The 21,627-nt window shown below is 41.2% G+C and overlaps 1 protein-coding gene across 1 annotated transcript in view; it reads right to left on the bottom strand.

Annotated features, from left to right (window-relative positions):
* Positions 1–7,721: 7,721 nt before the first annotated feature.
* Btaf1 (B-TFIID TATA-box binding protein associated factor 1) overlaps positions 7,722–21,627 on the bottom strand; it is an 89,951-nt gene continuing 76,045 nt past the window's right edge. Inside the window, exons 34-38 of the mRNA XM_031390175.1 lie at positions 20,997–21,149; positions 19,951–20,162; positions 12,171–12,330; positions 11,715–11,885; positions 7,722–10,577 (exon numbers count right to left, since the gene is read on the bottom strand). Coding sequence (XP_031246035.1) covers positions 10,434–10,577; positions 11,715–11,885; positions 12,171–12,330; positions 19,951–20,162; positions 20,997–21,149 — 840 coding nt within the window. The 3' untranslated portion in view covers positions 7,722–10,433. The remainder of the gene's footprint in view (positions 10,578–11,714; positions 11,886–12,170; positions 12,331–19,950; positions 20,163–20,996; positions 21,150–21,627) is intronic.

Below are 21,627 nucleotides of genomic sequence, written 5' to 3'. Positions count from 1 at the left end.
AAAAAAAAAAAAAAAGGAGAAACAAAATAGTTTTTTACTGAATTAAAAGATGCCTATTAGAGCCCTCCCCCTTTTGGGTTTTCTCTGGGCCCTTTGGGAATAACCGTTTTCTGCAGCCCAGATGTGCTTTGGTTTGGTTCCTTTTTCTATGTTTGTGTTTATTTTTTTTTTCATCTGTATGGGAAATGTTGTTACGCACTACTACTTTTATATTCTAGAACGTTTTCAAAATTGCCTGATGATTTTTGCTTGTTTGTTTTTAAGGAAAAAGGCATGCTTTCTGACTGACATGATCTTTTGCAATACCTCAATTTTGAAATATAGGAAAGAAAATGATATTTTCTAAGTAAGTTTATTCAGAAAATATATATTAATTTAATTCTGCAAGAAAATGATTTAACAGATGGGTAACTTTATTTTTTTCATGCTTATTTGTGTTTTTTGAAAATGAAGAAGTTAGAGCTTTATAACTATAATATTAAAGATCATATCTAACCTACAGAAATCTACCTAATTATGTGAAACATGCAGATGTTTGGAAGAAGCACCCCTCTTTCATGTACTAAAATAACCCTGAGCTCTAGAGGAGCCAGGAGACTGTGCAGAGTAAGCTGACGTGAAGGCCACAGTGTCTGTCACAGAGAGACCAGGTTGTCAGAGAGACTCCACTTGGTGCTGAGACCTGTGACTTAGGAAACTGCTTTCCCTTAATTTGTATATTTATAATCAAGTGTTGATTGTGTGACTGACCAGGATTGTGAAAGAGTTCTTCTGTTTGTATTTTTTTAAAGAGAACTTTTTTAGTTTATTAAATTATAACATGTTCCCTTTTGTTTTGTAAATAAATGTGCCCCCCCCCAAGTTCTTAATGTTATATTAAAAGAGAGGGTCCTTCAAAAAAATTATTTTTAAAAAAAAAAAACACAGAGGTGTTCTGCCCTGCAGCTTGACTGGGAAGCTGGGTAACACAGGTCCTGCTGTGGCCTGTCCTTGATGGGACACTTGAACTAGTGGATTTTTTGAAGGCTGTAACTAACCTCGACTCTTTGTTGTTATGTGCAATACTGTTTGTACTGTTTGTATAAAAAATAGAAAAAAAAAAGAAAAGAAAAAAGGCCTAAATCTTTATTGCAGATTTATTTTCATTGCAGACTTTAGACATTGTGATTCACAGAACTCATTTTCTACTGTCAAATGTACCTTTTCCTCATGCTGGTATTTTTTCAATAGTAATGTAGCCTTTGTACTGAGACAAATTTTCATTGTTATTTTTAGAAAGATTTTTTGCTAAGAAAAAAATTAAACATATTTACATATTTTTCATTTTATTTCGTATTTTCTTTAAGGAGTGCTTTCTCAATCATTACTAGAGTTGTTTCTGGGAGGGACTTTCATATCTGGTCAACGTCATAATATTATTTTGTATTTTTACTTGGAATAAATTAATTTTATGATGCTAATTCTTTAAAGGTTTATTTTTTTCATTTTCAGTTATTTTTGAAGCTAAAACCTTTGTAATATTGTTACTAAAGTGTCTAGTTTTTTGAAATGCAAAGCTTTATGTATTAACTTGCCGATGTGGTTTACAATATGACAAGGGTGGAAACGGTTGGTTCTGTAAAGTGACTGGGACTGTAATGGACAATTGGATAATAAAATGACAGAATGAGCAGAACGTGCGAGATCTCAACATGCCTTTTCCTTCATCACAGTGTTCAGTGTGAGACTAGGGATGTCACAGTACAGGTCTCTCAGGATGTTACAGTGGGTTTATACAACACCAGATGCAGCCAAATCTGTGGCCAGATAACGAGGCCACCCCTCCTGAAATAGCATTGGGTGTGAAGCCTAGCTCGGCCAGCAGTGTCCAGTGCTTTCCCTAAAACATGCTTGAGTGTGTGTGTGTGTGTGTGTGTGAATCCACCACCAACTGCTGTCAGTATATAAGCTGGTGCCTTCCCCCCCCCCCCCCCCCCCCAGATCTTTCACTCGCATGCAGTGGTGTAGTGTCGTGTGTGAGAAGATCCCACCTTGTATGTTGCAGGCCCGAATGCCTCACCTGGCATGTCCCCAGGGAGGGCTGGCGGCAGGCCCTGGGGAAGCACAGGGTCACCACTGTTTATGTGCTAGCTGCATCCTTCTCACTCCCCACCTGTTCTCTGTCATGGCGCCCCTTGTGCCCCTTGTTTGCCCTTCCCTACGGTGACATTGGGCCACTCTGTGCATGATCTGTCTGCCTTCCTGTTGCTGCTTCCCCAGTCCCCCCAACTGCCCTCCCTCCCCACCCCTCTCCCCTCACCCCCAACCCCTGGAGTGCACTGTGGAAAGCAGCTGTTGACAAGGCATGTGCAGTTACTGCAGAGACATCTCTCAACTGCAGAGCTGGTGTTGTGTAAACAGAACATCCAGGGACTTGCTCTACATAGATGGTGCATTTCTGCTAGTTGTTGGTGGCCTCTTCTAGTTCTGTTGAAGTGGAGAGAGGTTAATCAATAACAGATAAGCGTGTGTCCAGAGTTGGCTCTTGGGTTCGCTCTATGTATTCAGTTTTGTAAATAATATATAGATTAGATCAAGTTGTGATGTAAAATTTTAACTCAAATTGGGTCCGATTGGTTGGAATTTTACATTAACTACAAATAAATGATTAGGAACAGAAGAAATTGGGGAAATTATTGTTTAGTGGTATAGATTATGCGTAGGTCTTTGCCTATATCTTGTGTTTTATCGCTTGTTAGTAAGGCATGGGCTAATGCAGTGTACTGCATTTATGCAATTAGCAAATAACTGCTAGTTTTCATTTTATCTATTATATTAGCAACAAAGTGGCATTTAACTGGGTAAAGCTCCTACCTAGATATTTGAGTATTGTGACATCTCAGCTTGCAAGGTTTGAATGAAAGGTTAGTCACAGATTAGTGATAACAAAAAAAAGTGTCTTTTTGTTAAAACTGGCTTATTTGTATGGACCACTCCTCTCTCACTAGTTTGTATGCTGTGTCTGCTAACATTTCTCTTTTCTTTTCTAATATCCAAACTTGTCAAACTCGACTGCCATAGTATCCATCCCACCAGAGTATTTTATAATTGATACTGTTGACTTTATACCCCAAACTGGGTCAAGAAGTGGATCCAGGGATGTTGACTTTGTAAGATTACAGTAGTTCATTGGGACCCAGAGCGCTTGGGTGCTCGCACAAGGGGGTATGCCTGCTCCTAGACATTAGTGCTGTTGGGGGTATAAAGTATTAGGTGTTTGTATTTTTGCCGTGGAAATGATGGACATGATTTTAGATGTTCACAGCTCAGATCTCTGTATTTGATTTTCAACTAACAACTAATTTTAACTGTACTGTATCTTCTACCTGTTCTCTTGGACTGTTTTCCGCTGGTAACCCCTTCCTCGGCTTCTGCCCTGGGGCTTGGACTAATACCTGCTTGTACGGATTCGCTACTGTGACTGAACGTGGAGCGCTCGCAGCTATTGCTTAACTGCTTAAACTTTGTAGTTTGGACTTTTTTTTTCTGTAATAACAACTTATTAAATCTAGTTGTACGAAGCACTGGCACGTGTCATCTTTTGCTAAGGACTATCTCCGTGTGTTTACTTTCCATCAGGAAATTCTGACTTGCTCCATTTGTTTTTACAAAACAAAACAAAAACCCCAAGTCTTCAAACAGCTCACATATTCCACCAAAATTCACTCTTTCTCAGAGCCCACGCTTTCAAATGCACAAGGAAATTTGAAACAGGAAAGTATTTGTGGGCTCAGGCAATGCACATGGGGGGGTGGAGAATTGGGATTTTTTTTTCTTTTCTTTTGTGTGCTGTTGATGGCCTTCTAGGCCTCAGGCAAGGTATATTTGGGCCCTGCCCCTGAGCTCTTTCCCCAACCCCCGCCCCAATGCCTGTGTTTTCATTGCCAGTACATTGCCACATGAGGCCTAATTCCTTAACTAGAACTGTTGTGAAAAGGTAAGTCTTGTCATCCTTAGTTTTTCAACAAGGATACCAAAGTCTAATAAATTTTTTCAGAAAATGGGGCTATGGGAAAATTGGTATGGATTCTGGTCTTGCTGCACGCTTTCTCTGGGAAAAAGGATGCGGAACCCAGCACTGCTGGAGGGTTCGGTCCGGGAGGGTCTTAGTTCGGGACTAAGATCGAGCACGCAGGACGGTGTGCTCTGGGCTCCTCCCCCGGCCCCCATCACAAGGTCCTTGAGGAGGGTAAAAGGGAAGGGGACCAGCAGGGCGTCCCGGGAGGCGGGGCTCCGGTGTCTGGTTGCCGCCCCCACGCGGCCACGCCCACCACTCAGCTCAGGTCCGCCTCCACCTCTCCCAGAGGGTCACCGGCTTGGATTCCCTGGTCCCATCCCTGCAGGTTAAGAGCGCTGGCCTCCACCTTCCCAATTTTTAGATGCCAGCTGTTAGTCTCAGCTTCTGACTGACCAGCTTTAAGCTTGGGTTCACACAGCCCACTTTCTGGGAAGCGCGGTTTACTGGTTAATAAAAGATACTGCAAAGGAAGTTGTGTTGGCTAACCTTGTCCGTCTACCATACCTGAGAAGAGGGAACCTCAATTGAAGCATAGCCTCCATCACACTAGCCTGTGTGTATGTCTGTTGGGCATTTTCTTGGTTGTTTACTTGAAGTAGCAATGGGCTCCTCAACCTCCTGCCTTGGCTACCCTTGAGATGTCACAAATGTCATGTCTAGGAAACCATGTTCAAAACAGGATCACCTTTTATTTTTATATATTTTGGAGTCAGGGTCTCATGTAGCCCAGACTGACTTCTAACTCAGTAGGTAGCCAAGGGATGACCTGGAAATTCTGATTCCCTTGCTTCTACCTGCTGAATGTTTGTGAGCACAGGTGTATGCCACCATGCTGGGAATGAAAGCCAGGACTTCCTGCAGGCTGGGCATGCTTTTGCCAACTGAGCCACATCCCCAAGCCCCATACTTTCTTCTAAGTTTTATTATTTTAGTTTAAAATATATGTTCATGACCAAGCTAAAATGTGCACAGCGTCATACACACACATATGTGTGTATGAATTATATCTGTATCTATAGATATTTTTAAAGCATATAGATCCGAGTTTTGGAGACTGTCCTTTCTTTTCTCCATTGAAGAAAAACCAAGCTATAAAGCAGTGTATTTGCAGGCAGCCACAGGCTCACCCCATGGTTTTTTGTTTTTGTTTTTTTGAGACAGGGTTTCTCTGTATATCCCTGGCTGTCCTGGAACTCACACTGTAGACCAGGCTGGCCTCGAACTCAGAAGCCCCACCTGCTTCTGCCTCCCAAGTGCTGGGATTAAAGGCATGCATCACCACCACCTGGCCCATGAGTCGTTTTTGCTCCTGATTGCTGAGCTCTGCAGTTGAGTTTTCTGACCTGGGCTTGCAGCAATCCAGCTAGCTCTTCTTGCTTTTCTGTTCTTTTGGTCTCTGCTTGTCAGTCCAAGACTCTTTCAGGCCTCTGCAGCATTCTCCCTCTAGGTATGAAAAGTCTCTCAGGTCTTCTCAGCTCTTTTAAAAAGTCTTACTGGGATTCTGGATGTAATTGATTTGAATCTCCATATATTTGGAATCCTAACAATATTTTTCTGAACACTCTGGTGTCTAGCACTGGAGATTAAACTCAGGATCTTGAGCATGCTTTGACCTATATGCCCAGCCCCAAAGTTATGTATGAATCTATGAATAGTTATATTCTAATCTATGAATATGGTATATCTCCATTTCTCAAGGTCATTTTTTGTTGTTCTAAACAACATATATTTTCACATGCTTTGTAAGATGTGTACCTGTCTCGTGGATTCTGGTGCCATTACATTTGAAATTTTAAAAAATGAAGTTCTTATTACCAGCATCCAGAAACACTTTGAATACTGACATCTCCACTAAACTGCTAAAGCTGCCTAGTCTGAAACTTTTGTAGGCTCTGGGGATCTACATAGACTATGACTTTGTTTACAAGTGTAAGGTCTTTTGTTGTTTCCTGCCTCTACTTCTAAGTTCTGGGATTACAGTATGTGTGGCCATTGCTGACTTTTTTTTAATTTACACGTGGGTGTTTTGTGAACATGTGTGTCTGTGCACCATACATGTGGTTGATGTTCAAGGACACCCCAGGAGGTGCTGAATCCCCAGGGACTGGGGTTAGAGATGGTTGTGAGCTACCTTATGGATGGTGAGATATGAACTTGAGTCTTCTAGAACTACCTCTAGCCCCCCTTTTTTGTCCTTCAGATTGCTTTACCATGATGGCTAAAAACTTAAATATACTGAATTGGCAAAGAAATGGACTTGTAGTTTCTTGAAATATGTGAGGGATTACATTCTTCCTCAGCATATGGTCGATTTGGGTCAATTTCTGACACAAGCATCTAAGGACTGTATTCTAGAGTTGTTAGGCATATCCAGATTGCTATGCCAAATAAAACACATTAAATATCTACATGATCTACATGCAACTCGTTTTTCTTCTGGTCTATTGCTTCTGAGAGATGTGAAACCTGTTGCCTCTTTGTTTTTGAGTTTTTGTCCAGGTTTGATGTGACACGTTTTATCAGTCACCTGTGATACATCATTAACCAAATCCTTTACAATTAAAGGACCCTCCTCCCTTTGCAAGCAACAGTTCTTACTGGAATGTTCCCTGAATTAATGAAGCCATGCCACACTTTTCCCGTTGGTATGATACATGCAATCAAAGGAGCCAGGAATGTGCATGTGGCTATTGCCTTAGTCTTAAATCAGAGACATACAACTCTTTGCACTCCTTACAGATTTCTAGTTTCTTCTGCAGTCTTTTGCAATCACTGTTGAGATCCATAAATGACTCACTGGCCATTAGCTTTTCCCTCATCAATGGTGCTGGATTGTAGCATTTCTGCAGATGATCTTGAAGCTTCTTACCTTAAAATACCATCTTCCACACCGAATTTCAGTCCCGCCTTTTCCTCTTTGGGCTCTACTTACCTACTTGCCTACTCAACACCTCTCTTTTGAAAGATACCTATTTTTTAAAAAAGGTTTATTTATTTAATGTTATATGAGCATCCTGTTGCTGACACACCATAAGAGGGCATCAGATCCAATTATAGGTGGTTGAGAGCCACCATGTAGTTGCTGGAAATTGAACTCATGACCTCTGGAAGGGCAGACAGCGCTCTTAACCACTGAGCCATCTCCAGCCCCGAGAGATATCTTTGATCAGGTGTAGCCATTGTTTCTTTACCTTCACTCCTCCCCCAATCTTTTTGTCTTCTGGTTTTATGTTAAGGTACAACAGAGAACATACTGGCTTGACTGAGATAAACAGGGGCAGGGGCCGAGATGTGGTCAGAGGTGGGCAGGAGCCACTACTTGTAGAGCCATTATAGTTTTGCTGTAGTCCGAATGTGACCGAAAGCTTGGCAGGTCTGGCTAGTAGCTGGATCAGCTAAAAGGCCACGAGGCAGGACGGTGAGATCCAATGCTGACTGCCTCGGGAGACTGAAGTGAAGATGAAGACGCTGCAGTTGTCTGTAGCTAGACTCCACTTGCTGAAGGCCTGCGGGGATGGAACTGCAGGGTGTTAGGCTTGCTGGCAAGCACCTTCACACTGAGCCATCTCTGCAGCCCAGAAGCTGGCTGCTCTCTCTTTAGAGGTTGGATCTCTTTTTAGGTTGGTGATAGTGCTTAGTGTGATAAGCAAACATTCTCAACTGATTGGTAGCAAAACTCAAGTTTTTATTGTATTGATTTGCACTGAATTTTCTGACATTTGATTACAGACATCCCTGCATTTAATGTCACTTAATCCCACCAGTACCAATGGGTCCTGGGAAATTGAGGTCTGAAGAAGATACAAGGCTGGGTTGGTGGGCAAAGCTCATATGTCAGGCAAAGGCATATGACAGAGTTTGCTCTTTCCTGCAAATTCTATTTTGTTGGTTTGTTGTACTGGGATTAAAGGCGTGTGCCACCATACCTAGCTCTATTGTGTTCTTAGTTTCAATTGTGCCACTTAAATGGTCACACTCTCTGCAAGGACCAAGCCTGACCCGGCTTGGTTCTGAGATCAGGTACATTCAAGGGTGTGGTACTCCATGTCACACCTTCAGGTGGTTCACTGGAATGCTTACATTTGCCCAAACCTCTCTAAACTGTCTCAGTGGAGGACCTTCCCCCACAATTGCCAGTTACCAAGTAACCAGCTCTGCTTAAAGACTAGTATTTGTGCATGGTGTGTGTATAAATGCTAGACCCAGAACCTCCAATCTTAAGACTTTCCTACAAGAAACAATTAATGTGTGATCAACTCTAAATATAATTAACTATTTGAAAATTTCAACAATAGTTCAATGGATTCCATGAACCCACAATCGAGCTCAGCACCAGTACTCTACCATGTTTATTTGAGCTCCAAAACCCACACATTTTAAATACATACCTAGTGCGTCATCACCCCCACATAGCTGGTAACGGGGTCTAGTGCACGCACTACCTTAGTCGTGTTCCCCACTGTCAGATGGGCAGGCACCACGTTCTGGGTCACGTGCCTTCCTTGGTTGGGAAACTAGAATAGGTGGCTTGACATCTTACAACAAAAAGCTTTAAAAATGTCACCGTTCCTCATGAAAAGGACACACACGATACTTTCTCTTTGAGAACTAGTTTGCCAATATGTGCATGTATGTACTTTCTGATTAAACCCATAAGCTTTGCTTGCCTTCTAGTTCTGACTTTTCAAGTGAGGATACAAAACAAAACACTAATATACGGTATGAATTCTTCTGTCCCTTACTATTTCTTCGGTGATAAAACCACTCCCTGCTTTTAGAAGATACAGAAATAGCAAATAAATAGTTTATAAAAGCATACAAGTACATTGCATCTTCTACATGAAATCGTTAAGAGTTTTCCTTTTGGTCCTCTATATTTGAATATAAACCTTACATACAAAAAGTGTGGCTTCCAACAACCTGTGCATCTGAGCTGCTTGTTTAGTCTTTACTGTAAACAACACACGATTGCACAGACTTTACAATTTGATGTTTATTCTCTTGTGGAATGCTAGGTTCAGTATTACAGGATGGCTGTCAAGGCTACTCAAGTGTGACAAACTTCATATCTAAGTGCTGTGGGGCTTTTAATTATTTTAAACAAAACCCTTGTTATTGTACAACTGAGGTCTGATGGTTTTAAGTTGATGCCTAGGTGTAGGACCAGACACAAACCTTAGGGATGTTTATTACCTGTACATACATATATACAAATATATTCCACACATGTGTGTATACACAGGCATGTATTAATTTATGTGGGAAAGTTATAAAATTATATATACATACACATACATGCATATCTATATACAGCTACCCACCCTCACCATTGAGCTGTTTTAACACTAACTCATTAGCTCCGTGCTCAATTATTATTGCTGTCTGGTGTAACTACATGATTTTAGTGCCAAAGCCACATTTTCCGGTGTAGGATGGACACTGTCATATAGATACATGTATCCTTGTCTGTTGTGTAGAAAGAGCATTCCTCCCTGTGTGTCAGGCATGCCCTACTACAGTAAACAGTCTTTACCACAGGGTTCGGGATTTAAGCAGTGTAAAATCTAGGTCTGGAAAACTGTGTTCATAGTTACTATATATATATATATATATATATATATATATATATATATATATATATATATAGTATATGAAAGATTGAAACTTACTGAGTACATATATGTTCTTTGAATCTGGCTATATCCTAGCCATTAGATAAATTAAACAGAAACCCACCCTCTAATAGGATGTTATTGTAGCCTTAAATACCAGTACCTGCATTTATTATTTAGTATACTTGAAAAGTGAACAAAATGATGTGAAAGGATCTGAAAAACACCATATGCATCTGCATTAAATATACAAAGGTCGCCACAGGGCCTGGTTCAATTCATTGCTTAACATTTTCATGTTCTAGAGCTAATATTAAAGTCACTCTGAAATTCTGAAAAGTATGGCTCATTAAGGCTTTTATACAAAAGAAGCCCTATTTGTAATCAATTATAAAAACAAGTACTATTTTAAAGAACACAAATGCATACAAACACCGCAGCACTGGTGGGTCTCACCGTGGAGACAGTGACTGGAGAGGAGCTGTCCTACAGAAGCACCTCCTGGTAGCACATGGAAACCTGGCTGCTTCCTCTGTCTGCAGCTATTCAGCATGTAAAATTTAAACCTTTTCACATTAACATTTGTATTTAATACAGTGCAAATACTTGAGAATAACTTGTTCCCCAATGAAGCAAGAGCCAGCACTAAGCTGAAGAGTCTTCAGATCTATTTATACATTCAGTTCAAGTTCGCATAGACTTAGTCTGCTGAATATCAGCAGAAGGTAACTGAGCTAGCAGCAGTTGTGTCCAGCACGCAGCAGTCACTCGAGAGAACGCATAAAGGTCTCCAGGTTGTACTCGGAATCATACTGCTCGGCATCCCAGAGGTCACTCAGGTTTTCAAGAACTGATTTCATGCTTGCTTTGCCAGAAGTGGAGCTGTCAGCCTTTTCTGCTTTTCCATCCTAATGCAACATTGGCAGATAAAGTGAGTTTTCTGCTTTGTTTGAGACGTGGTCTCATGATATAGCTCTGACTGTCCTTGAACTCACAGATACCCACCTGCTTCTGCCTCCCAAGTGCTGGAATCAAAGATGTGTGCTACCACAACCACTTTAATTCAGAAATATCAAAGGTCAAAGGCTATATATAGCTCAGTGGTTGAATCCCTGAGTTCAATCTCCAACACTGGAAAAAAGAAGCCAGAAAGGCTGTGGAGAAGCTCAAGGACAGAGTGAGTGCCCTTGCACACTAAGTTCTGTGTTGGACAAACCCAGTATAGCACAAACCCAGGCACAGCAGAGGCATGCTGTAATAAGGAGTTCAAGGTCATTTTCAGCTACACTGCAAGTTCAAGGATAGTCTGAGGTACATGCGAGTTTTCTCAGTCAACCAATCAATGAGAACAGGCATAAGAGAAAGAGGAAGGAAGATGGGGTCTTGCAATTTGGCCCTTTGTGCGTCAGCTTCTAGAGTGCCTTAGCGCCAGCCATGCTCGGATGATAGGTCAGCCAACACATTAGTAGTCTGATCCCCACAGTAGTAACTCTATCCATCTGCTCTAAGTGCCTAAGTGTCAGACAAAGTCTGAGTCGGGGCCTCAGGAGTCAGATGGTGGATGAAAGGCACCCAGCCCTAAAAATACACTTGACACACACAACCCCAAACACAATAAAATAAATGTAGTTTTTAAAAATGTGAAGTGTTGGAGGCTAGAGAGATGGCTTAGCAGTTGTAGAGGGCTCAAGCACCCACAATGAGCAGCTCTCAGCCATCTTATAACTTCAGCTCCAAAGGATCTCATGCTGGCCTCAGCCTTCACGGGCTCTACACTCTATGTAGATGGGTGTTCTGCCTGAATGTCTGTCTGTGTGAGGGCATCAGATCCCCTGCAACAGGAGTTACAGACAGTTGTCAGCTGCCATATGAGTGCTGGGAATGGGACTTGGGTTTTCTGGAAGAGCAGCCAGTGCTCTCAGCCCTTATTTACTATTCTTAATGCTTTTTACTTGCTAATCCCAGGAGGCTGTGCCCCGGCAGCCCACACTCTCACAGTTCACACAGACAGCCACAGGACTGATTACAGATAAACACGTCTTTACCTTATCGAGAGTAAACAGGTCAAGAAGCTGATCAGTGCCCATACTCTGCAAGCTGGAATTTTCCTGGCTGATAACGGTATTTGCAATGTTCATCTTGAATTTCTGCAAGCCCATTATCTTTTCTTCCAGTGTTCCTCTGGTTATCAACCGGTAGACATTAACCACACGTTTCTAAATAAGAACAATTGAACCATAAGGCAAACTGATAAACTCAGGTTGTCAAACCAGCCCTTCCTATTACCTTAAATCTGGAGGTTTTTCTGCTTCCACAACCCTAAAAATGTTTCCAGGAATTATAGAACATCAGAACAGACAGTGACCCAGGGTTTCAAAGCCATGCTAGAAAGTGAAACAATCTTCACTGAGCACTTCGCATCAAAGCAAGAATTGGAATCCAGTCGCCCCAGCTTTTTTGGAGTATTTGTCTAGCATCTAGTGGAGTGTTAGAGGACTCACCTGCCCAATACGGTGGGCCCGGTCCATGGCCTGTAAATCTCGCATAGGGTTCCAGTCATGCTCCACAAACACCACAGTGTCAGCACCTGTCAAGTTAAGCCCTAGGCCACCAACGTGAGTTGTGAGTAGAAGAACATCAATGGACGGGTCATTGTTAAACCTACAAACCCAGATAACAAAAACAGAGTTAGGATACTTTATTAAAATGAAACATACTATCTTAAAAAACCTGTCTTAGGGTTTCTACTGCTGTGATAAAATACCATGATCAAAAGCATCTTGAGGAGGGAAGGGCTTTATTCCAGCTTATAACTCTTAGATCACAGTCCACCATTCAGGGAACTCAGGGCAAGAACTGAAGCTGCAGTCATGAAGGGTGCCGCTTACTAACTGCTGGGCTTGTTCCTCATGGCTTACTCTGCCTGTTTTCTTGTAGCAGCCAAGGGCTAGGCCAAATAGCAGAGGAGTGTAACTGCCCACAGTGAGCTGTGTGACACTCCCACATCAATTAAGAAAATGAAACCCATGCTTGCCCAGAGGCCAATCTGGTGGGGGAATTTTCTCAACTGAGGTTTCTTCTTCTACGTGACTCTAGCTTGTGTCAAGTTGATATAAAACTTGCCAGCACAACCATGGTGTGGATGTTTGTTGTTATCCACTGAGATGAGAATATTCTTTGAATACAAATATACTGTGATGGTTAAACTCTATCAACTTGATAAGACTTGGAATAACCAAAAAATGAATCTGTTTTCTCTGTAAAGAGGTTTCTAGATTAGAATGGGAATACCTGCCCTAAATATGGGTGGTCTATCCCATAGGGAGATTTTCTGGACTAAATGAAAAGGAGAAAAAAAAAAAAATCAAGCACAAAATCCTGCATTCATCACAGTCTGTTCTTGACAGCAGATGCAGTGTGACTAGCTGCCTGCTGCCCTCACTTCTCCAACAGGAACTGTGTCCTTGAACTGCAATTGCATATTTTATATAAAACACAATTTATACATACATATGCACACATGCAAATCTGTATCAGAAAGAATTCATTCTAGATGTTAACAGAAATCTCATAAACAGAAATAGGCCAAACAAGTTGTATATTTTATATCAGATACAGATTAAGTCATAAAGTACAGATGTTATAATTAAAAACCCAACTATGAACTTTTAAAGTGTTGAGACATGAGTGGGGGTAGGTTATATCTTCCAGGGAAGGCAGAGGCAAATGTCCAGGATAGCTATATTTACTAGTCTTAGAAGATACTCATAGGGGCTGGAGAGATGGCTCAGCGGTTAAAATTAAAAGCACTGACTGCTCTTCCAGAGGTCCTGAGTTCAATTCCCCTCTTCTGGTGTGTCTGAAGACAGCTATAGTGTACTCACATACATGAAATAAATTTAAAAGAAAAAAAAAAAGGAGCAGCCACACTTCTTGGTAAGATAGCAGATTAGAAGATCTTTTACTGTAACCCATTGTGGAAAAAAAGGATAATAAATAATAACCTACTCCTACAAACACTGTTACTAAGCCAAGTGAGAGCTCTGCAGAGGAGCACGAAGCAGCCTTAAACCCTGCCCCTCATGAGATGAGGACCTTTCTGGGTGTGCTCCCTCCACTGACGATACAACTGCAAGACAAGTCAGAGGAAGCTGGGGCTGAGAGTCTGTGAGCTTCTCTACCTGAGCAGCATCTTTGCAGGAAATGAGGTGGACGCTGTCAGATCACCTGGTAAGAAGAGAACTGGCCAAATCTAAAGCTGAGTGGACTGTGGAAGCAGACTGATGAAGGCAGCTCTCCCTCTCTCCCTCCCTCCCTCTCTCCCTCCCTCCCTCTCTCCCTCCCTCCCTCTCTCCCTAAAATGATGAATAAATAGCTCAGTCACAGGTACGTTCTGAACCTTGGACTTCTCTCCAAAACACATGGAACATATGCTGGGGACTGGGAAAAGAAGAAGGGCGGGCCGCTGCAATGGGCTGTTAAGCACGATGAAACCGAAAAGGCCACTTGTTCTGAACTTCCAAAGGACACTCAGACACACAATGCTGGGCACAAATGCACCTGACCCATCATCACAGAACAAGGAGGAGAGCAATCAGAAACCCTTCTACCAAGGAAAAACTGTTGACTGACACCTTATCCTGCTCTCCTCCTCTAGCCCTCCCTCCGCCCTTCTCTCCAAGCTGGCCTCAAGGACTGCCTTCAACTCCTGATTCAGTTACTAAATGTGAGAATTTTAAGCATGCCTGATTTGATCTGCTACACATTTTTTTTATTTATTTATTTATTTATTTATTTATTTATTTATTTTTGGTTTTTCGAGACAGGGTTTCTCTGTGTAGCCCTGGCTGTCCTGGAACTCACTCTGTAGACCAGGCTGGCCTCAAACTCAGAAACCCGCCTGCCTCTGCCTCCCAAGTGCTGGGATTAAAGGTGTGTACCACCACCACCTGGCCACATTTTTAATTTTTACCTGGTCTTTAAAACAAACTACCTAAACAGGAACAACAACAAAACACTTTACTCTTGTATAAAATCTCTCTAATATCCTTGCTTTCATTTTGCATCGCAAAACTAGGTTTCATGTCTATACTGTGCTTCTTCATCCATCCTATTGTCACTCCACTGTCCTTCCTTATACCCCCTCTATTCCCTCTACATTAGCTTTGTTTTTTCCATGTATGGGTGTCTTGCCTGCATCCATGCCTGAACACCAGTAAGCAAGAGGAGGGTATTGAATTTCCCCTGCAACTGGAGTTACAGGTGGTTGTGAGCCATGTCCTCTCAGAGTGCAGCAAGTGCTTTTAACCACTGGGCAGCCCTCTCTTCTCTTTCCTTCTTTATTAATGTAGATGCTCTGTAGATCCCAAACCACCTCCTATCTGTATTTCCTGCGGTGTTTCCCACCCCAGCTGATCAACACGGTTGTTCTTTATGACCCAAAAGTTATTGTTCTTAAACAATGTGTCTATTTTTAAGTGACTAGCTGATGGTTGTTTCTGCAGTCAGTACTCTGCTACTGGAATGGTGCTGGGGTCATGCCCAGTGACCTACACATGTGCACTGAGGATTTAGCAAGCACCTTAGTTTCTAGTTCATTGCAGAGGAACGGCATCTCAGCCTACTTACCACAAGCTCACCCTACCTGAGCGCTGCCAATACTTGAGCAGAAAGAATACAGTAGGGGGAAAAAAACCTAAAAGAGGGGGAAGGAAGAAAAGAAAAAGAAAATCCAACCAGTGCAAAAAACCCTAGATATGCAAGTCCCAGAATAAAGCCCGTGAAAAGGAGCAATTCCACCAAAGCAAACACCAAGGAGGGTGAGTCAGATGAAATCCAAAAGACTCAAGAGGAGAACATTGTATTAGTAAATGAAATCAAAGAGGATACAAATGAACTTCTAAATATATGTAAAAGGCAATAGTTGAAAGGAAGAAGCAGATGTAGGATACGAAGCAGGAATTCAATAAAGAAATAGAAATTGTGCATTCCAAGGATTGAAATTAGTTTACCAGGTTTGTAGAGCAAGCACCAGCTAAGCCATAGCATGAGCTTCAAATTCAAAATTCAGAAATGAAAAGCTAAGTCAAATGAAAAATTCAGCAAAAATCTTCACAGAAAAGGAGGAAATTGGCCTGAGAATACCAAGGTCAGAAGAGCAGGAAAGTGAGTGCATTCAGAGACTGACAGATCCAGGAAGTCAGAACATACCTAAAAGACCAGATTCACTACAGCATCAAGATAATGTTTTCAGTAAAATCACAGTGGAAACTCCCCCAAACTGAGGGAAAACAAATGGCCACCCAGATTCAGGCTGCATTCAGGATGCCAAGCAAAGAAGGAGAACATCAAAACTGCAGGGAGCAGCACGGTGCACATAAAGTACTCTGGGTTCCATAAAGCAGCTGCTTCTAAGGGAAGGTGAAGGTCAGCCTCCATTCAGTAATAAAGCCTGTAATGCAAACTGCCACCGACAGGCCATCAGAAGAAAAGCATCACTACTGAACAAGAAATAAGAGAAAAATTTAAATGTCTGAAGTCAAATGAAAATGAGAACTCACCAAAACCTCTGGAACACATGGAAGCAGCTGTAAGAAGGGCTTTTAGAGCTCCAAGTGCAAACATGAAAGATCCAGAGCCCATGTGACACCTCAAGTAATGGTATGGTGGAAGGACAGAACTGACTCCAGAAACACACACACACACACACACACACACACACACACACGAGTTGTGCCCTCACACCCTAAGTCCACAGAAAAAAGAAACAAAGGTAAGAAATTTTTTAAAACTCTAAAAAAGAAAAAACAAAATGGTGAAAAAAAGATGGTTCTCTATAAAAAAATACACAAAAGCATCAAACAGCTAAACTACAACAGAAAACTAAAGAACCTTTAACAAAATGAGAGCCACAAAAAAGAAAATGTACCAACAAAATTCAGATTAGGATATACCTTAAAAACTACTGTACTTTTTTAAAAAAGATTTATTTATTTATTTTTATGTGTATGAGTACACTGTAGTTGTATAGATGGCCCCTCACTCTGGCCTCACTCACTCTGGCCCTCTTGCTCTGGTGTAATACACTGTAGCTGTCTTCAGACGCACCAGAAGAGGGCATCAGATCTCATTATGGGTGGTCGTGAGCCACCACGTGGTTGCTGGGATACGAACTCAGGACCTTCAGAAGAGCAGTCAGCGCTCTTACCCGCTGAGCCATCTCGCCAGCCCTAAAAACTACTGTACTTAAGAAATTGAAAGAAATGGGTATTTTTAGACAATCTACTGAAATATTTCACAATTAAAAAGAGCCCAGGTTCAGATAGATTCCTGAATTCTATGAGACACTCAAATGAGAAGCAACACCAGCATTCATCAAGCTAATTCAAAACAAAAAGCAAAGATTTGCCACCAACCTACTAAAAAAAAATTATATTCCCTATGATGAACATAAGATACAAAACTTCTCAATCAAACACTCAAAAGTCAAATTAAGTAACCCCGGAAAGATGGTGGTCAAGTTGGCTTCACTCCAGGGGCTGGCTTCACATGCAAAGCAATGGGTGTGATTCATGACATGATTCAAGGACAGACAGCAAATAATTACTTCATATGTGCAGAGGGGTGGACAAAATCCTCAATCCTTTCATGATAAACTCAGAGAAAAACTAGGGATTAAAAGGAACATATCTCAATGTAATCAAGGCTATATATGACAGAATTACTTAATGGGAGAAAATAGACCATTTTTTCTAAAACCTGGAATAGAAAAGGGTCCAAGTTCTTCACTGTCATCACTATTGTGCTTGAAGAGCAGTGAGACAAGAGAAGGAAACAAAGGGATGGAAGAGGAAGGAAAGCCTGAGGCTTTGGTTAACTGGTTTTTAGTAGATGACTGAGTTTTATCTTGGTCTTGGGCTGAAAGATGGCTTAGTGGTTAAAATGCTTGGTGTGGACGTGGATTCAAGCCCTCAGCACCTGGGGCTGACCAGTTAAATCTAGCCTCAAAGGTGAGCTCCAGGTTCATTGAGAGACTGAAAACACACACACACACATATACACACACATGATTCCATCATAAAACTCTTAGATCTCACAAACTTTTAAGCAAAGAAGCAATTACAAATCTACATTCAAAATCAGTCGCATTCCTACAAATCAGTAATAGACATGCTGAGAAAGAAAAGAGACAGTCTTAGAAGACCCTAGTAGGAGATTAAAGAACTCTACAAAGAAAGTTATTTATTTGTTGTTTATATATTGAGACAGTGTCTCTCTATGTAACCCCAGCTTTCCGGGAACTTGATATGTAGATGAGGCTGGTGTTCAACTCACAGAAATATATTTGCTTCTGCCTTCGAGGTGCTGAGATTAAAGACATGTGCCACCATGCCCAGCTAGCAATGAAAGATTTAAATGCTGAAAAAGGAAACTGAAAAAGACACTTGAAAATGAAAAGCCCTCTATGACTAAATTTAGAAAATTGTGAAAAGGGCTGAACCACCAAAAGCAACCTCCAAATTCAATGCGCATGTCCCAACCTTTCTCACTCTACAAAGAGTGAACAGGCAGCCTGTCAGGACTCACAGGGACAAAAATAAATACTAGGGAAGAGTGTAAAGTAGGACGGAGTGAAATGAGAAGGTACTGAGGGAGGTGTGAATATGATAAGAATATAAAACAATATTTCAACAAGCTAGGCATGGTGGCACATGTCTTTAATCCCAGCACTCAAAAGCCAGAGGCAGGTAGAACTCAGAGTTTGAGCCCAGAGTGAGTTCCAGACCAGCTAAGACTACATAATCAAACCTTGTCTCAAAAAACAAAACAATTTCAATAACTTTGCAAAAAATGAGTAAAAATCCTATTCCTATAAAGTACAGAAGACCTGGAATAAGCAATCCATCCTGAGAGAAGGAAACAATGAGAGCTGTCACCAGAGCTGGTCTCTAAGCCACAGGAAACAGCATATTTCAGGGACACAGACGCTGAAAATAATGCAATAGAACAAAGGACCCAAATATATACTCACGTAGCAACCTGAATTTCAACAATATGCCCAAAACCTACACTGGAGTAAAGACAGCCCTTTCTCACTGACTGTGCTGTGAAAACTGGATATCCACATCTAGGTCCCTGTCATCCTGGACAAAAAGAACAATTCTAAATGATAAGAGACTTTACTAAGAACTGAAATTTCCCAAGTATAAGAGGCAAAATTAGGGAAACTAATTTGGGATATAGACATGGTCAAGGACTAACTAAAAAGGAATCCAATCACTCAAGAAATAATGCCAAGAACTAAGAAACAGTATTATATGTGATAAAAAAAAACAAACTTGTATGTCAAAGGGACACAATCAAATGAAGAGACAGTTTACAGAATGAGGGGCAAAGTCTTTGCTAACCTTAGAGGATTAATATGTAGGATACACAATGAACACAAACTACATACCAAGAAACCAACCCAATCAATAAATGGGCTAATGAAATGGACAGACAGTTGAAAGATCCCATAGAATGGAACACTAAACACATGGAACAGAACAAAACAAAGTCATTTAACATTACTAGCTGTCAGGGAAATCAAAATTAAAACTACACAGGTTCTCAGAACAGTCATTAAGACAAACAGCAAAGAGCTGGGGAGATGGCTCAATGGATAAAGCACTTACACAAGAGTACTGGAGCTCAGATCTCCACAACCTACCTAAGGCCATGGCAGCCTGCCTTTAATTCAGGCCATGGAAGGTGGAAACAGAAATTCCTGGAGTAATTTGGCTATAAAGACTAGCCTTACTGATAGCTCTGAGTCTGAGGAGACCCTGCCTAAAAAAATACATTAGAAGAGAATTTGAGGTTTGGAAGTTAACCTAGGAATTTGCTTTCTCAAAACACTGATTTCATCAATGTATTGCAGGCAGAGGTTGCATTTTGCTTCCTACATGAGTTGCTTTATTACTTGTTTTTACCAGAGAAACAGTAGCTAGGACAGAGATTTTAGCTAAGCTACCCACTTGATTGCTTCCAGTCTGACCCCTAACAGCAAAGGTAAAAGCAGTTATCTATGACTCCATTATGCCTTCCTAATAACGACCATTAGCTTCCTCACAGTACTTCTGTAATTCTGGATTGAAGGAAGTTTACTGGGACTGGATTACCCAGTAACACACCTGCAGGTATTTATTTACCCAAAGAAAACATCACTGGAGGCAAAGGCCTTCATGAGTACTAACAAATACACTAAAACTTGCCATGCAGCAGAGTAGAGGAGTCACTTACCGGGCAACAATGGAGTGCCGCTGTCCAGGAGGTATGCTGCCATCTAGTCTCAAATAAGTGACAGAGGGCAGGTGAGGCTTGAGCAGATCATGTTCTACTATATCAAGCATGCTTTTAAGCTGACAGAAGATCAGTATTCTGTGCTGTGCCACAACAGACTCTGTGCCACTCTCTGAAGAACTGCCATTTCCCAAACCACAGTCCAACAGCAACTTGGGGAAGAAAGCATTACACTTCCATTCAACAGAAGCAGACAACAAGTGTTTCCTAACACACATGCTAGCTACTGCAAGTATTTCTATAGAAAAAAAGGTTAAATGTATTTGTAACCTGTATCAGCCCATTAGTACCTGGGGCTAAAACTGACCACCCAGCTTGCTTTTGCCTTCTGTTAATGTTAATTCAAGGAAATAACACAGATGTCTCAAACAAAAGCTATAAAGTTACTTCTTTAAATAAGGGATCATGTACAGTGATGCATATCTTTAATCTCAATACTGAGAGAAGCAGGCAGATCTGTGAGATTGAGGCCAGTCTAGGCCACACAGTAAATTACGAGCCAGCCAGGGCTACATAGTGAAACCCCATCTCAAAAAATAAATAATTAATAATTAATAAAATAATAACTAATGATAAATGATTGATAAAATAAATTAATTTAAATAAAATAAACAGATTTAAAAAGCCAGTCAAAAACACAACACTGAATGACTCCATTTAGATGAAACAGTTGAGGTAAGAGGGAAGTCATAGAAAGCAGGTTTAGCATTGTAAGGGGCAGATGGTCAGTGACTGCTCAGGAGGCAGTGGCTCTGGGTTACAGAGTGCTCAGGGACTATAATAAATGACTGCTGTACAACACTGTGACGTAGTGTCAAAACTGCACAGTTAAAGTGGTACGTCATTTTTTTTTTTAAAAGCTATAAAAAAATTGTAAGCCAAATTTAGAAATACAGTAAATGGCAAACATCAATAATCTTTGGAAACAGCAGTGTCCTAATATTATATATTAGAAACATTATTTTATCATTAAAAGACATACATACTTGTTTCAAGGCTGAGAGCTTAGGGGCATGTTGAATATCATGAAGAGAAGAATTCTGAACTGCCAGTTTTTCAGTAGTGCTCTTGAATTCTGGATGCTGAGGGGTTAAGACCAATGCTGGATGGTTGCAGAGCTTACGTAAATATTGTAATGCCTTTAAAGAGGAAAACAGCTATGTAAGTGCAATTTCATACCTCAACAGTCTGTAATTTTGTATCCTTTCCTCCCTAGTCCATTTCTCTAGAAAATTCCTACTCAGTGCTCAAGAACTAGTTCAGAGCAGGATGGCTCAGCCCATAAACCATTTGCCACAAGCATGAATACCAGAGTTCAGATCCGTAGATTCCACATTAAAAAGGAAAAAAAATCTGAATGAACAATGGGGCATTCCTGTAATTCCAGTGCATGGTAGAAGGATAGATACTAAGGATCCCCTAGCCAGATAAGCCTGAACAGCACGCTTCAAGGCTCAACAAGAGTCTCTCATTATACAATGTGGGGAGCCATCTAGAAAGATACTAGCCAGGTGGTGGTGCTGTACACCTTTAATCCCAGAACTTGGGAGGCAGAGGCAATCAGATATCTGAATTTGAGGACAGCCTGATCTGTCTTGACAAACAAAAAAGGAAAAG

The sequence above is a fragment of the Mastomys coucha genome, unplaced genomic scaffold (assembly GCF_008632895.1).
Source record: "Mastomys coucha isolate ucsf_1 unplaced genomic scaffold, UCSF_Mcou_1 pScaffold21, whole genome shotgun sequence".
Classification (NCBI taxonomy): Eukaryota; Metazoa; Chordata; class Mammalia; order Rodentia; family Muridae; genus Mastomys; species Mastomys coucha.
The sequence above is the reverse complement of the archived record's forward strand: the minus strand, read 5'-3'. Positions and strand labels throughout refer to the sequence as shown.